Source organism: Pantherophis guttatus, chromosome 18 (genome assembly GCF_059756535.1).
Source record: "Pantherophis guttatus breed Tessera chromosome 18, ASM5975653v1, whole genome shotgun sequence".
NCBI classification, from domain to species: Eukaryota; Metazoa; Chordata; class Lepidosauria; order Squamata; family Colubridae; genus Pantherophis; species Pantherophis guttatus.
This window is the reverse complement of record NC_142080.1, coordinates 13,481,496-13,497,272: the sequence shown is the minus strand read 5'-3', so window position 1 is coordinate 13,497,272 and position 15,777 is coordinate 13,481,496. Positions and strand designations below refer to the sequence as shown.

The 15,777-nt window shown below is 46.5% G+C and overlaps 1 protein-coding gene across 1 annotated transcript; it reads right to left on the bottom strand.

Annotated features, from left to right (window-relative positions):
• Nucleotides 1-5,003: 5,003 nt before the first annotated feature.
• Nucleotides 5,004-14,769, bottom strand: LOC117671186 (SLAM family member 6-like). Its single transcript, XM_034426990.3, has 4 exons — nucleotides 14,625-14,769; nucleotides 10,160-10,480; nucleotides 8,793-9,065; nucleotides 5,004-5,370 (listed from the first exon to the last, which is right to left on the bottom strand). The coding sequence occupies exons 1-4, from the start codon at nucleotides 14,677-14,679 to the stop codon at nucleotides 5,153-5,155; spliced, it is 867 nt and encodes a 288-aa protein (XP_034282881.2). The 5' UTR covers nucleotides 14,680-14,769; the 3' UTR covers nucleotides 5,004-5,152.
• Nucleotides 14,770-15,777: the final 1,008 nt, after the last annotated feature.

Genomic DNA, 15,777 nt, shown 5'->3' with positions numbered 1-15,777 from the left:
CCAAACAATGTCGGCTGACGGCCCCCAGGAGGAAAGCGTTCTCTGTGGGAGACCCGACCCTCTGGAATGGATTGCCCACCGAGCTCAGGACAGCCCCCGACTTCTTTCCTTCCATCGCGAGCTGAAGACGTGGCTCTTTCGTGAACTCAACTGATCCGTTTGGGGGTACACTGCCATAATTTTAAACTGTTTTTAATAGGGTCACTGATTTTAATTTTATTTCATTCTGATTTGTATTGGAATTTGTCATTTTGTAAGCCGCCTTGAGTCCCCAGGGAGAAAGGCGGCATATAAATCGCAATAATAAATAAATAAATAAATCAAGAACTACTTGTAATGTGCTAAAACTGACGCAGAAGAGCCAGTTAGGCGAAGTTATTGTGCAAAAATAGGGATTTTGATGGCTGAGATTCCCCGCTAGCTAAAGGGCGGAAGAATCCACCGGCAAAGCTTCCCTTCCTCAAGATAATAATCCCATCTGTAAGGATGCAGACTGTAAGACAAAAAGCACCTTCCACTGACTCCTCTGAACTTTTCCACCGAGGGGAGAGGGAACTCCTGAACACTGCAGGGGCAGCTCCTTTCTATTGCTGCTCACCTTGACTGCAAACGCTGCAAGTCAGCTTTAACTGAGATTAGGCAGCTGACCTTCTATCGTGGCTTCCGAAATGGTTGGAGACTTATTTATTATTTATTTTATTTTTGAATTTGTATACCGCCCTTCCCCCTGAGGACTCAGGGCGGTGAACAGCCAAATAAAAATATCAAATACAAATATTAAAATACAGTTAAAAAATATATATAAATTTGGCCCCATTAATTAAAACAATAAACAAAACAATTAAAAACACTTAAAAAGAATTAGGCCAGCCCGGCTTGTTGGAAAAGAAAGGTTTTAAGGGCACGGTGGAAGGCACTGAGGTCATGGATTCTCCTTATCTCTGGGGGCAACTGATTCCAGAGGGTGGGAGCCCCCACAGAGAAGGCCCTCCCCCTGGGGGTCACCAGCCTGCATTGTTTGGCTGATGGCCCCCCAAGGAGGCCCTCTCTGTGGGAGCACACGGGTCGATGGGAGGTCGTCGGTGGCAGCAGGCGGTCTCGGAGATAGCTAGGCCCTATGCCATGGAGCGCTTTAAAGGTGATAACCAACACCTTGAAGCGCACCCGGAAGACCACTGGGAGCCAGTGCAGCTCGCGCAGGAGCGGTGTTACATGGGAGCGCCATGCTGCTCCCGTCACTACCCGCGCTGCTGCGTTCTGGACCAGTTGGAGCCTCCGGGTGCTCTTCAAGGGGAGCCCCATGTAGAGAGCGTTGCAGTAATCAAGGCGAGAGGTCACGAGGGCATGAGTGACTGTGCACAGGGAATCCCGATCAAGAAAGGGCCGCAACTGGCGGATCAGGCGAACCTGATAAAAGGTCCCCCTGGTTACAGCCGTCAGATGTTCCTCCAAGGACAGCTGCGTATCCAGGAGGACTCCCAGATTGCGAGCCCTCTCTGTGGGGGCCAAAGACTCGCCCCCAATAGTCAGTGATGGAGTCAACTGACTATATCGGGATGCCGGGAACCACAGCCACTCAGTCTTGGAAGGGTTAAGCCTGAGCCTGTTCCTCCCCATCCAGATCCGTACAGCCTCCAGGCACTGGGACATCACTTCAAGGGCATCATTGGGGTGGCCTGGGGTGGAGATGTACAGCTGAGTATCATCAGCGTACTGATGGTATCTCACCCCAAAGCCATGGATGATCTCGCCCAGCGGCTTCACATAAATGTTGAACAGGAGGGGCGAGAGGACCGACCCCTGAGGCACTCCACATATAAGAGGCCTCGAGGTCGACCTCTGGCCCCTGCCAACACGAACTGCGACCGGTCGGAGAGAAAGGAGGAGAACCACCGTAACACGGTGCCCCCCATCCCCAACTCTTCCAACCGGTGCAGCATGATACCATGGTCGATGGTATCAAAAGCCGCTGAGAGGTCTAACAGGACCAGAACAGAGGAGCAACCCCTGTCCCGAGCCCTCCAGAGATCATCAACCAACGCGACCAATGCCGTTTCCGTGCTGTGCCCAGGCCTGAAACCAGACTGGAACGGATCCAGATAGGATGTTTCCTCCAGGAATTGCGGAAACTGTCGCGTGACCACACTCTCAACAACCTTCGCCAGAAAGCGAAGGTTGGAGACAGGACGATAGTTAGCCAATATTGCCGGATCCAGGGATGGCTTCTTGAGGAGAGGCCTCACCACCGCCTCTTTCAAGGCCGCGGGGAAGTGACCCTCACTCAATGAAGCGTTGATAACACCCTGGAGCCAGCCTCGTGTAACCTCCCGGGAGGCCAGTACCAACCAGGAGGGACACGGGTCCAGTAAACAAGTGGCCGCACTAAGTCTCCCCAAAATCCTGTCCACATCATCGGGAGTCACAGCATCAAACTCCACCCAGATAACATTCTCAAGACTATTCCTCGTCACCCTGCCCTGATCTACCCAGTCAGAGTCCAAGTCCCCCCGGATCTGAGCGATTTTGTCATACAGGTATTGTCCGAAATCCTCCGCCCTGCCTTCCAAGGGATCCTCTCGCGCTCCCAGATGGAGCAGGGAGCGGGTTACCCTGAACAGGGCTGCCGGACGATTCCCTGATGACGCAATAGAGGAGGAAAAGTAATTAAACTTTGCCGTCTTTATCGCCACTAGGTAGGTCTTAATATGCGACCTTACCAGTGTTCGGTCAGATTCAGCGCGACTGGCCCTCCAACCGCTCTCTAGGCGTCTTTTCTGGCGTTTCATCTCCCTCAACTCCTCGGTGAACCAAGGAGCCGCGAGGGATCGACAGCGGGTCAGAGGCCGCAAAGGCACGACTCGATCCAAGGCCCCACCAGCCGCCCGATCCCAGGCAGCTACCAGGTCCTCGGCCGAGTCGTGTGCCAGATCATCAGGAATTGGCCCAAGCTCTGTCTGGAACCTATCAGGATCCATCAGGCGCCTGGGGCGGACCCATCTAATTGGGTCCGCCTCCATGCGGCGGGGTGTAGCGGTACGAAGGTCCAGACGAAGGAGTGAGTGATCTGACCATGACAAGGGTTCCATGTCTATATCCCCTATAACAAGATCACTCAACCACTGGCCAGAGACAAAAATCAAGTCTAGAGTGTGTCCCCCCCCCCCCGTGAGTGGGGCCATGAACTAACTGGGTCAGGTCCATGGCCGTCATGGAAGCCATGAACTCCCGAGCCATCCCAGACGTTTCACCAATGGATGGCAAGTTGAAATCACCCATGACCATAAGCCTGGGTGTATCAACTGCCACCGTGGCTATCACGTCGAGTAGCTCAGGCAGGGCTGCTGCCACGCAACAGGGAGCCAGGTACGCAAGCAGCAAGCCCATCTGAACCCCATGACCCCATCTCACGAAGAGGGACTCACATCCGGCAGTCTGAGGCACAGTGGTCTCCCTTGGACCAAGACCTTCTTTAATAATAACCGCCACCCCCCCGCCCCTCCCCTGGGCTCTCGGCTGATGGAATGCTCTGAAACCTGGTGGGCACATCTCGACCAGAGGGACTCCTCCCTCCGGTCCCAACCAGGTCTCCGTAATACCAGCCAGGTCCGCTCCCCCCTCCTGGATAAGATCGTGAATGAGGGGGGCCTTATTTCCCACAGACCTAGCGTTGCACAGCATCAGCCGCAGGCCCAGGTCCTGAGTATCTAAGCCACCTAGTATCCGAGGGGAGCTTTGGGGGCCGGGGCACGCAATTGCTCTCAAACAGCAAGTGCGCGTCCCCAACACATGATGTGGCCCCCTGCTCCCGCCATATCTGCCCCTCCCAACCACCGTGCTGATGGTATTTCCCTCATTGGGATAGCCCTCCGCCCCCTCCCCATTCCCTCGTCCAGTGTCCTCCAAACCGTTACCCCATGCCGGGCTCGGCTCTGACCTTGGTGGATTACCCCCCCATCCCCTTTGGCCGTCCTCCCGGTTCCCCTTAAAAAATTATTAAAAACCCTAATTAAAAAACCCCTTAATCCCCGCTTTGAAACTTGCTGTTTTTCTGCTGCAGCAGGAAATTGGGCAGGGAGGACCCTCTATCAGACCACTAACGTTTTTAAACAGGAGGAACTCAGAAATCCAAGATAAGAGAACAGAATAGAACAGAATTGGAACGGACCTTGGAGGTCTTCTAATCCAACCCCCTGCTCAATCAGGAGACCCTGTACCATGTCAGACAAATGGTTGCCTAATCTCTTCTTAAAAGAGTGTTGGAGCACCTACGACGTCTGGAGGGAAGGTGTCCCAGTTCTCACTGTCAGGAATTTTCTCCTTAGTTCTAAGGTTGCTTCTCTCCTTGATTGGTCTCCATTCATGGTTTCTTCTCCTGCCTTCAGGTGCTTTGGAGAATAGGCTGACCCCCCCACCTCTTCTTTGGGGCAGCTCTGATCTGATGCTGACTATAGATTTTGCTTTGTATCCCAAGTTCCAGAACTGAGACTTGCTGTTTTTCTAAAAGAAGAGGGAGGGGCAGGGGGAGGAGTGGACGTGGCAGTGCCTGGAGACAGCAGAATAGAAGAGGAAGAACTGGAGAAGATAACAAAATACAAAGACCTACAAATAGAAATAGAACAACTGTGGCAAAGGCAAGCAAGGGTAGTACCAATAGTCATAGGCATTTTGGGTGCAATCCCAAAACAACTGGAGCACCACTTGAACAACATCATTGGCATTGACAAATTCACCATCAGTCAATTGCAGAAGGCAGCTTTACTTGGAACAGCTTCTGTCCTGTGATGATATATGTAACACCGTCAAACATCCAGATCTGCCTATCCCAGGTCCTTGGTAAACTTGATAGGTGGACAAAAGTGCCAAACCCAGGCTGAACATCTGTCTGACTCTGCGATGATTAATAATAATAATAATAATAATAATAATAATAATAATAATAATAATAATAATAGAATTGATGATGATGGATGATGAAACAGATGATGCTACTGTTGCTGCTTATAGCAAGAACAGGCCGGTCTGTATTTCAGAAAAGGAAAACCGAGATTAGGACACCAGGGGAGGTGGGGATCCTTGGAAGAATCTATGTGAATGTTTATTACTTTGTCCACATGGGAAGCCCCCTCCTCACAGTTCTTTGGGCTCATCTCTCTCATCCAGGTGGCTGTGGTGGCGGAGGAAGAGGGTTTTCTGGGTCCATCTGGGCTTCTTCGGCAGTCCTGGCAAAAGTGGTGCATGGAAACCACGGACGCCTGGAGTGGCATGGGATCAGCCATACAGTGAACGCAACAACGATGCCAGAAAACATAGAAAGACCTGCAACAATGAATCTGGCCACCACAGTCTTTTTGCTCACGTATCTCTTATGCTCTGGGGAAAAAAGCAGAAGGTGTATTAATCATTCTTGCACGAACAGGATAATTGTGGGAAAACTTTCATTTCTTTATTCAAATGATTTCCTAGAGTACAACTCTATTGTGGCTTGCCACAATAATATAACCACAAACCTCAAAAACAAGAAAGTCTGCAGAGAAGAGCAACAAAGATGATTAAGCTAAACTATATGATGAAAGATTGAGGGAACTGGGTATTTGAGGGGTCGACTGATTCTCCAAAGCCCCTGAAGGCAGGACAAGAAGCAACGGATGGAAACTCATCAAAGAGAGAAGCAACCTGGAATTAAGGAGAAACTTCCTCACAGTGAAGACCAACCAGTGGAACAGCTTGCCTCCAGACGTTGTGGGGGCTCCAACACTGGAAATTTTCAAGTTTTTCAAGTGGACAGCCACTTGTCTGGAATGCTTGAGTAGGGGGTTGGACTAGGAGACTTCCAAGGTCCCTTCCAATGCTATTTTTCTATGTTCTATGTTTTAGAAGTCTTTGGGATGCCCCATTGCATCCAGCCATTCACAGGATCCCACCCCCTCCCCCAAGACCCGGTGAAGGGCCAAATCTTGACGGAGATTCCAGAAAGCCAAAAGAGAGGGGGTCCTGCTTGGGCAGAGGGTGAGGCGGCCACAGAAAAGGCACGCTTCCAGGGCCCCACTATATGGTGGCATTTCACCTGGAGTGGGCCTCCTCCGTCAGCTCTGGTGGGATGGGCAGATGTGATCTGAGGGAGGGAAAACTCCTGCCCATATCTTCTGGAGGAGGCTGCAAGGCCCCTGATGGACAGGAAGCAGGCCTGAACCATCCCCTGTTATTCTGCAGGCATTTATGAAGATGGTAGGTTGCTGTTGCTTTCAGGGCGGGGGTGGGGGTGGGGTGGAGGAGCAAAGAAGCTGGGAAGAAGTATCTCCTACCTCAGTTTTTTTCCTTGTGCCATTACTCTGCTGAACACTTACTCATACTCCAAGTATACCCATGTAGTATGGCTGTATTATTATTATTATTATTATTATTATTATTATTATTATTATTATTATCATCATCATTATTATTATTATTCTCTTTTATTCATTAAAAATGAAACTCAGTCAACTGGACATTTAAAAATGGGTCACAAATACCATTGACTGGTGCTAATGGTTGATACGGGTTGCTGCCAGCGTCTTAGGGATCAACCAAGTACCTTCTTAAAATGTATGATGTTCCAAGTAGCACAGTTCCACTGGTGTTATTGCAGGAAGCTGCAATTTCTTGAAGTGTTTTGTGAAATTCTTGGACATGATACCAAGTGCCCCGATGACAATGGGTATCACTATGACATGTTTCATCCATAGCCGTGTAGTTTCGATGGCTAGGTCGTGAAATTTCATTTATTTTATTTATTTATTTTATTTTATTTGTATACCGCCCTACTCCCGAAGGACTCAGGGCGGTGAACTGGCACAGGATAAAACACATAGAATACAAAAATTTAAGAGCAGAAGTAAAATGGAATTAAATCAATTTAGCCCAAGATAAATTTAAAATCCCAGGTTAAGAACAAATTAAAATTTACATTAAAAAGAGAATGGGAGAGGTTAGGCCAGACCAGCCTGGTGAAATAAAAAGGTCTTGAGAGCGCGGCGGAAGGTGCGTAGATCCGGGATCCTCCGTATCTCGTTCCAGAGCTCGTTCCAGATAGTAGGTGCCCCCACAGAGAAGGCTGTCGACATTGTTTGGCCGACGGCACCCAGAGGAGTCCCTCTCTGTGAGAGCGTACCGGCCGGTGGGAGGCCGTTTGCGGCAGCAGGCGGTCCCGTAAATAACCAGGCCCTAAGCCATGGAGCGCTTTAAAGGTGGTAACCAAAACCACCTTTCATGATTTTTTCCAGTTCTTTTTCTTCGACTCTGGCGTCTCCTGGTACCGTGATGTCAATAAATTGTATGTTTCGGTTTTCAACAACTCTGATATCTGGCGTGTTGTGTTCCAAGTGACGATCTATCTGTATTCGAAAGTCCCACAAGATCTTCATCTTCTCATTTTCTATAACTTTCCACTTTATGTTCCCATGACTTTTTGGATACAGGTAAGTCGTATTTTTTACATAATGATCAGTGGATTAATTTAGCAACTCGGTCGTGTTTAGCTTTGTAATCAGTTTGTGCGATTTTGTTACAATCACATATTAAATGTGAAACAGTTTTGACTTTGTTGTCAAAAAGTTGGCAGTTTGGATTGTCAGTAGATTTTTGTATCTTCGCTTTCATGGCATTAGTTTATAGTGCTTGTTCTTGAGCAGCCAGAATTAAATCTTCCGTTTCTTTCTTTCTTTTTTTCTTTTCTTAAGCCATGCCCATGTAAAGTTGTCATCACATTTTCTTTCAATGTTTTTCAAGTGCTGTCCATGCAAAGCTTTGGTTTTCCATCTATTTAATCTGTCATATTGTTGTTGTTGTTGTTGTTATTATTATTATCTGTTTTATTTATTAAACATGAAACTCGGTCAACTGATCATTTAAAAATGTGTCACAAATACCATTGACTGGTGCTAATGGTTGATACAGGTTGCTGCCAGCATCCTAGGTATCTTCTTAAAATATATGATGTTCCGAGTAGTGCAGTTTTTATCCTTCTCACCGTAACCCCTCTTATTGGTATTACTATTATTGTGTTTATTATTATTTTTATTACTTTGTTGCTTTGCATGTACACTGAGCGCTCTCCTCTCCTTGGCAGACTCCCCTGATTTTCTGCCTGGCGCCCATGGATTCCTCCCGGGATTCAGTGCTGACATTCACCTCGACCCAGACCAGGATGGCAAAACTTTTATTTATTTATTTTTTTAAACAAATTTTATTGGTTTTTTTCTTTTCTCCTCTCCCACCTTCACCCACATCTTTCTTTTTTTTTTTTTGAACAGAGTGTTGGTCGTTTCTTATCTTATACAATTAGTCAAGTTCAAATATATTTTACTGGCAAAGCTTTTAGAAGGAAGGAAACCCATTGTATCCCCCGCTCCACCTCCCCTTCCAGAAACTGCCCCCTGCATCTCTCTGTGGAGAGTCTCAGTGATTCTGAGATGGCTCTCCCAAAGGTCTTCCTACAGGTTGTTCCTGAAGAAGCTTCTTGGATGAGAACTTTTTCAAGGAAAAAAATACCAAGGAAATCCAGGTGCCTTTTGGAAAAGCCTCTTTGGGACGGCTTCCTCCATAACTGATGACTTGAGTAGAAGGAAATGTTGCATTGCTACGGGGATGTGATTTGTTGGCCAACTGCAACTGTTGTATTCCACAGTCATTGTGGAGAGCTGCTCCTTCCTCAAACCTCATCCAAGGCTAACCCTTTTCAGGTTTCTCCCTGAAACCTGCCCCCGTAAAGACCTGAAACCAGCCCCCGTAAAGACACCTTAAGAAGATGTACTTACTTGAACATGCTTCTTTGAGCGTCATGGTTTTGGATACCTTGCTAACGGGGTTTTCTACCTTGCAGCTGACCTCCTGGTCAAAGATTTGTCTGCTGGTGTAATTGATGGTAAGCAAATTCTCATGGGTGACCCGAGAGATGATCCCCTCTGCCACATCCCATTGCACATCCAGCTTGTCATTCCATCGCTCCACAGAGCAGTTCAACTGCAATGATTTTGTCTGACCCCTATTGATTGTGCAGTTGATGGACAGGTCCTCACTCTGCAAATGTTCTGAGCAGGAGATAGAAAGGACAGGAGGGGTGAAGGACAGGAAGTGGAAGGATGGAGAGATGGAAGAAAGATTTAAAATGAAGGAAAATCCTCCCACCAAGAGTGACTTAAGGGAGATTGTTCTTAGGGCCTTTGAGGCCTCGAAACCCAGAGGAAGGAAGCCATAGCAGCTTTTTCCTCTGCCTTAACCCCACCCTACTGTGCTTCTTGTAGACTGTGGACAAGTCAGCCTGGTCAATCTAAACAAAACAACAGAATAACAGAGCTGGAAGGGATCTTAGAGGTCTTCTAGTCCAACCCACTGCTCAAGTAGAAGACCCTATACCATTCTGGATAAATGGCTGTCCTTAAAAGCCTCCAGTGATGGGGCACCCAGAACATCTGGAGGGAAGCTCTTCCACTGTGTTAGGTCCCCATGGGTCCCCACTGGGATGCTGCCATTCTGGCAGGGAAGGTGGCGGGTGGGGGTGGGGGAGAACCAGGACACCATGTATCATTTGCTCTGCCCTTTTGTCTTTCTCTGCTCTGTTCCTTTGATGTACCTGCTTGGGAATGGGGGGGGGAGGGAGGAGCCCGGGGCCCTCTGTTTTGTCTCCACTCCACCTTCTCAGCTCAAAGGTCTCACAACTTACACCTTGGGTTTGGCCAGCACCACACCGGACAGTTGGGAGGGGTTGCAAAGTCCAATGTTTATGCATGGGAAATTCAGATTCTGCCCAGCTTCTCTGCTCTCACCATCTCTCAATAAAAGTTCCTTTTGAAAGGCTCCCGGCTTCAAGACTTCTGCTTTCTTGAAGGGATAGTTGAGGCAAGACCTTACCTACTGATTCTCATTCTTAGGAAATTTCTCCTTGATGAATTTCCATCCATTGTTTCTTATCCTGCCCTTAGGTGCTTTGGGCCCTAAATCCAAATAGGTGGATCCCTCTTTTTTGTGGCATCCCCTTAGATGTTGGAAGACTGTCATGTCACCCCCCCCCAGTCATTCTTTTCACTAGACTAGACATGCCCAATTCCTGCAATCATTTTTCAGCCTCCAGACCCCTGATCCTCTTGGTTTCTCTTCTCTGCACTCGTGTGTCTGCAACACTTACTGTAAACTTTCAGGTCAAAGTGCTCGTTGATTTTTTCTGAAGTTGTTAAAGCGATGTTTGCCGTATATCTGTTCATGTCCTCTTGGCTTAGATGGCTGAGATGCAGATTCCGGCAGTCCTTGGTGGAGCTGACCCGCTCCTTAAATGCCTGGAGGGGGATGAGAAGTTTGCAGGGCTTCTTGGGGGCCACCAGGGCAAGGGTACTGAATTTGCTATTTTTCTCAATCCTGAACCAGGAAATGGTTGCAAATGGTTTTGATTCATTGATCTGGAAAGTGATGGAATTCCCCAGAACGCCATTCAGTTGCACGGGTGAGGTTTCTGTGAGAGCCAAGAGGAGACAAAAGGCTTTAGAAGCAAAAAGCAACTTGGTTTATGGGTTTTTTTATTGGACACTTCAAAAAAAATGCACAAACAAATACAAAGGTCAACATGAAAAAAAGAATAAAAGCAATAGCACTTAGATTTATATACTGCTTCACAGTGCTCTAAGTCAGGGGTGGGCAACTGTGGTGCTTTTACAACCTGTGGACTTCAACTCCCAGAACTGAGCGCCACAATTGCCTACCCCTGCTCTAAGTGGTTTATAGAGTCAGCCTCTTGCCCCCAACAATCTGGGTCCTCATTTTATCGGAATGGGACTGTTCGTCTCGTACATTTGGCCACCCCTCATTCTCCTCCGGCGTTCCTCCCTTGGGCGATTCTCCGCTGACTATATTCCTTGGCTGACGTGTCCCCACCGATCCACCCTGGCCAGTGGCCATGGCCACTCTCTCCCGGGCGCTTCTCCACAGCCCATACACAGAAGGAGGTTTCGTCCTGGGGTTTTCGACACCTGGGACAGTTAGGGCCCAACAAATCAGCTAGAGGGGGAAGGAAGGAAGGAAGGAAGGAAGGAAGGAAGGAAGGAAGAGCCTTGGTGAAATGGAGGGAGAAGGCAGGAAAAGGGGGGGAACTTCCACCTCTGGCCTTTTTTTGGGGAGAAGGAAGAACCCTTTTCAGGCCAGATACCCAAATTGATAATTAATGACAACGAATAATTTATGGCATTGATTCCCACCCCCCCAAAAAGGGGAGAGATGTTGGCAAACATCCCATTCAAGATTTAGAAAGGAAGAAAAGGAAATTGTAAAAGCGCTCCGGTCCCAGCCCTGCCTGTTCGCCCAGTTCAAAGGGAAGCACTCCTGGTTTTTTTTGGTTTTTTTTTTAATTTTTAGCAAGGGGAAGACTTAGTTGCAATTAATTTCTTGACCAAAAGCAACAGATAGAAGTGCTTCGGTTTATTTGTTTGTTCTTTTCCTCCCGAGACATTTGTGCAGTTTTCAGGAGGGGTTGGGGATGGTGTGTGTGTGTTACAACTTGGCACACCAACCATCATCTAGCCCACTAAAAGATTTGTAAGAATCGGTGGGAATTCTTACACGCTAAGAAAACCCATTAAAGCATTTATTTATTTATTTATTTATTTATTTATTTATTTATTTATTTATCAAATTTCATAAACTTTCACTGCCCAGACATGGGTGGATTAATTAACTGGTGCTTTAGTTGATTCTTCAGCAGACAAAACTGAGAATCTGTGGATGCAAGTTAAGATTTAATTTTAACCCTGTTGCTTCCCTCTGTATAGGAATGGGAGGAGAAATGAGGATAAAGCAGAGGTGAAATGCTCCCGGTTCGGACTGGATCGCCCGATCCAGTAGTGATTGAGGCAGAGAGGCGGAGAACCGGTAGCAAAAATCACTGCCCACCCCGTGACCAGCTGAGCCGTGCAATCATCAGAGGCTTTTTATTTTTATTTTTAAAAGCATTTTTTCTACAGCCTCTTCAGCAGAGTAAAAAAGTAAAAAAAAAAAAAGCCTCTGATGATCCCGCGGCTCAGCTGGGATCGTTAGAGGCTTTTAAAAGCATTTTTCTACAACCTCGTGGGCCGAAGAGGTTGTAGAAAAAAATGCTTTTAAAAGCCTCTGACGATCCCAGCTGAGTTGCCTAATCAGCAGAGGCTTTTTTTCTTTTAAATGCCTCTGACAATCCAAGCTGAGTTGCCTGATCTGAGTTGCTTTTAAAAGAAAAAAAGCCTCTGCCAATCAGGCAACTCAGCTGGGATCGTCAGAGGCTTTTAAAAGCATTTTTTACAACCTCTTCAGAAGTTGTAGAAAAAATGTTTTTTAAAAGTTAAAAAAAAAGTTGGCCACGCCCACCCAGTCACATTACCCCCCCCCCAAGCCACACCCACAGAACCAGTAGTAACAATGTTTACATTTCACCACTGGGATAAAGATATGGGTATGTATGTATGTATGTATGTATGTTATGCTGCTGTAAAAGTATTTTCCTTTTAAGCATTTAATTGTTAAGCATTTATAACATATATGCCTCTGAAAAAACATATACCTCCAATCAATTGCATCCTTCCTGCATTAAGATCTAAATCCTTCATAAATCCTTTTCCTTCCACCCTATTTCCTCCAGGAATTGGCAGGTAACTATCTCAAACTACCAGAGCAATCCACACACCTTTTGTGCTGTTAATAGGGGACCAATTAGGTGGCCAATTAGGAAGACAAAAGGAGGGAAAATATAACAAAAAATAAACACTGCCAAGAAAGGACTCTGTCTGTTGCAGGAAGATGTAAAATCTAAATTAGGGTATATGACTGAGTTTTACAATGTCGTTAGATTATACGACTAGAGTAATTAGAATACTAAGAAGTAAGACTTTAGTCAGGTATAAGAAAGGACGCAGAATCATCTCATGCTTTGTAGAACTTGCACAAGGTGGGATTGGCCAGTCTGGGGCTGGAGGTCTGAATCTGCTCAGGAGCACATACACACGCACACACACGCACACACATATGCTTGAATCTTGAATCTCTATATCTAGAGGGCACTCTGAGGCATTTGCTATCTCTCATATATTTATTATCTAGAAATATGATAATTACTTTTTTCTATCCTCTCATTCTAGACAGTTATAAATATTTTGAACAACAGAGGATCTAACCACTTGACACTTTCCCTCAACACAACATACAGTCATCCTTTGTGTCTATCAGATCTTTGATAGCTGCCTTATCTGAAAGGGATTTTTCCTAAACATGAATCTCTCCAAGTTCTCTTTAGGAAGCGCTTCTATCTGTTGCTTTTGGTCAAGAAATTAATTGCAAAAAATAAAAAATAAAAAACCCCAGGAGTGCTTCCCTTTGAACTGGGCGAACGGGCAGGGGTGGGAATGGAGAGCTTTTACAATTTCCTTTTCTTCCTTTCTAAATCTTGAATGGGATGTTTGCCAACATCTCCCCCCTTTTTTGGAGGGGGGGAATCAATGCCATAAATTATTCGTTGTCATTAATTATCGATTTGGATATCTGGCCTGAAAAGGGTTCTTCCTTCTCTCTCTCAAAAAAAAAAAGCCAGAGGTGGAAGTTCCCCCCCTTTTCCTGCCTTCTCCCTCCCATTTCACCAAGGCTCTTCCTTCCTTCCTTCCTTCCTTCCTTCCTTCCTTCCTTCCTTCCTTCCTTCCTTCCTTCCTTCCCCCTCTAGCTGATTGGTTGGGCCCTAACTGTCCCAGGTGTCGAAAACCCCAGGACGAAACCTCCTTCTGTGTATGGGATGCGGAGAAGCGCCCGGGAGGGAGTGGCCGTGGCCGATGTGCCGGGGCGAAAGCCTGGGGTGGGGGGCAGCCGAGGAGAAAAGTTTGTGGCTAATAACACAGAGGCGAAAACCTTGAGGAGAAACAGGCAAGGCAAAGGGTTCGAGCTGAAAAGTCCTAGACCCCATTTTACCTACCTCAGAAGGATGGAAGGCTGAGCCAACCTTGAGTCTAGTGAGATTTGAACTGCTGAACTGCAGCCAGCAGAAATAGCCTGCAGTTGGGCTGAGAGAGAGTGGCTGGCCCAAAGCCACCCAGCCCCTTTCATATGTAAGGCAGGACTTGAACTCACCATCTCCTGGTTTCTAATCTGGTTCCTTCACCACTAGACTAAACTGACTCTTGTAAAATTAAAATGTAGGTTCTATGCACATATAACCCCAAATTTTGGGTGCGGTACCAGTTAGGTACTATGTCAAAGAATATTATAGTTTAAGAAGTGTCCAGTTGACTTTTAAGGCAGGACATTCTTGGGAACATAGGAGCATTTTCCAACAATTCATTCATAGAAGGGATTAAGTGCTGTTTTAATAAAAGGCAATATAGTATCCTTCCAACAATTAGCACGTATAAAGATAATTCTGCATACTCTGGGGAGATAAACGGTTTGGTAAAACTGCTTATCCTAGGTTGACATTGGAATCCAACTTTTCAGACTTGTTTCATTCAAGTCGGAACTATTTTCCACAATTGTTGAGCTGTACAGCATTGCCCCCAAGTATGGAATCCTGCTTGCTCCAGTTCTGAGCCTTGACTGGGAGGGAACGTAGAAGGGCCAAACTCCCCCCCAACCGAAACCATCGCAGAAGTTACCGGCTTGGAAGTAAAAAAGTAGGAGTGTCACCCAGAAAACATTCTGGGGTTGCATGCCAGGAATTTTCCTGCCTGGATTCAAGCAAGGCAAAGACGTGGTCCCTGCCACTGGTGGCTCCCACTGCCCCCTCTTGGCTGAGACCTCACAATCAGGTGACTCAGTCTGCATCGTATGCAAATTACTTACCTGGAGGGTGAAAAGGTTAAGCTTCCCTGCCCCAAATTTGCTCCTGGGAGCTTTAGCTTCTTTCGAAAGTTTGTGCCAACCCTGAAGTGAACCTGGCTGAGGCCATCTTGGAGGCTTCATGGTTGCTACCAGGCAGAAGAGGGGACGGGGGTGGGGGTGGGGGGGAATAGACAAAACAGACAGCAAACCAAGCTGGGAACCAAGGACATTCCAGCACTTGGTTGGGGAGAGGAGGAATGGAGTAACCAAGCAACCGGCCAGCACCTCTATTGGACAATGTGACTGATGACCTGGGGGGAAAGGGGGGAACTTTCACTTTTTAATTAGGTGAAAACCGCGGGAACTTTCAGAGTCGGTTTTCACCAGCTGTGCTGATATGATGTATCCAATAAAGCTGTTCTTTGAGGAATCTACCTGCCTTGGAGTTCTGCTTTCAGGGCTGCATTACTCGGAACGCTGACAGTTTGAATGTATTTTCAAGGCGGACCCTCAGCCCTTGCTTGTTCAGGAAGGGCTGGCCGGCACTGCCTCCCTCTGGCAATTTCTTTCTTCATCTGGTACAAAACTTCCCAGATGGAATATCTGGATTGGAACGGTTGTCACAAAGGTGCTTTTTCAAAAGGCAACTGGACTTCCTTTATTTTTTCTTGAAGACGTTTCACTTCTCATCCAAGAAACTTCTTCAGTTCTTCTTCTTCTTTTTTTTTTTTTGGCAAAAAGTTTTTTTTATTTTTTTCCAAACATACAAATTACATCCTTTCGGAACAGAGCTTTGATCCGGTCATCACTTTGTTCAATTTTTAACAAAATCTTTAACAAAATTTTATCTATACTATTTTGCCATAGTACTTATTTCTAAATCTTATATCACATATTCAACTAATACCATCTTAAAAAAATTAATACATATTTACTTAATCATAACAATTACCCTTCTATTAATTCTTAATTCTTAGTTCAATTAAT

What these genes read in the sequence shown, in the direction of transcription:
- LOC117671186 (XM_034426990.3), bottom strand. Translation starts at nt 14,679, where the DNA reads ATGCAACCCCAGAATGTTTTCTGGGTGACACTCCTACTTTTTTACTTC. An exon ending in ACTTTTTTACTTCCAAGCCG is followed by an intron (nt 10,481 to 14,624) that starts GTAACTTCTGCG and finishes TGGCTCTCACAG; the next exon opens with AAACCTCACCCGTGCAACTG. An exon ending in GCTCAAAGAAGCATGTTCAA is followed by an intron (nt 5,371 to 8,792) that starts GTAAGTACATCT and finishes TTTTTTCCCCAG; the next exon opens with AGCATAAGAGATACGTGAGC.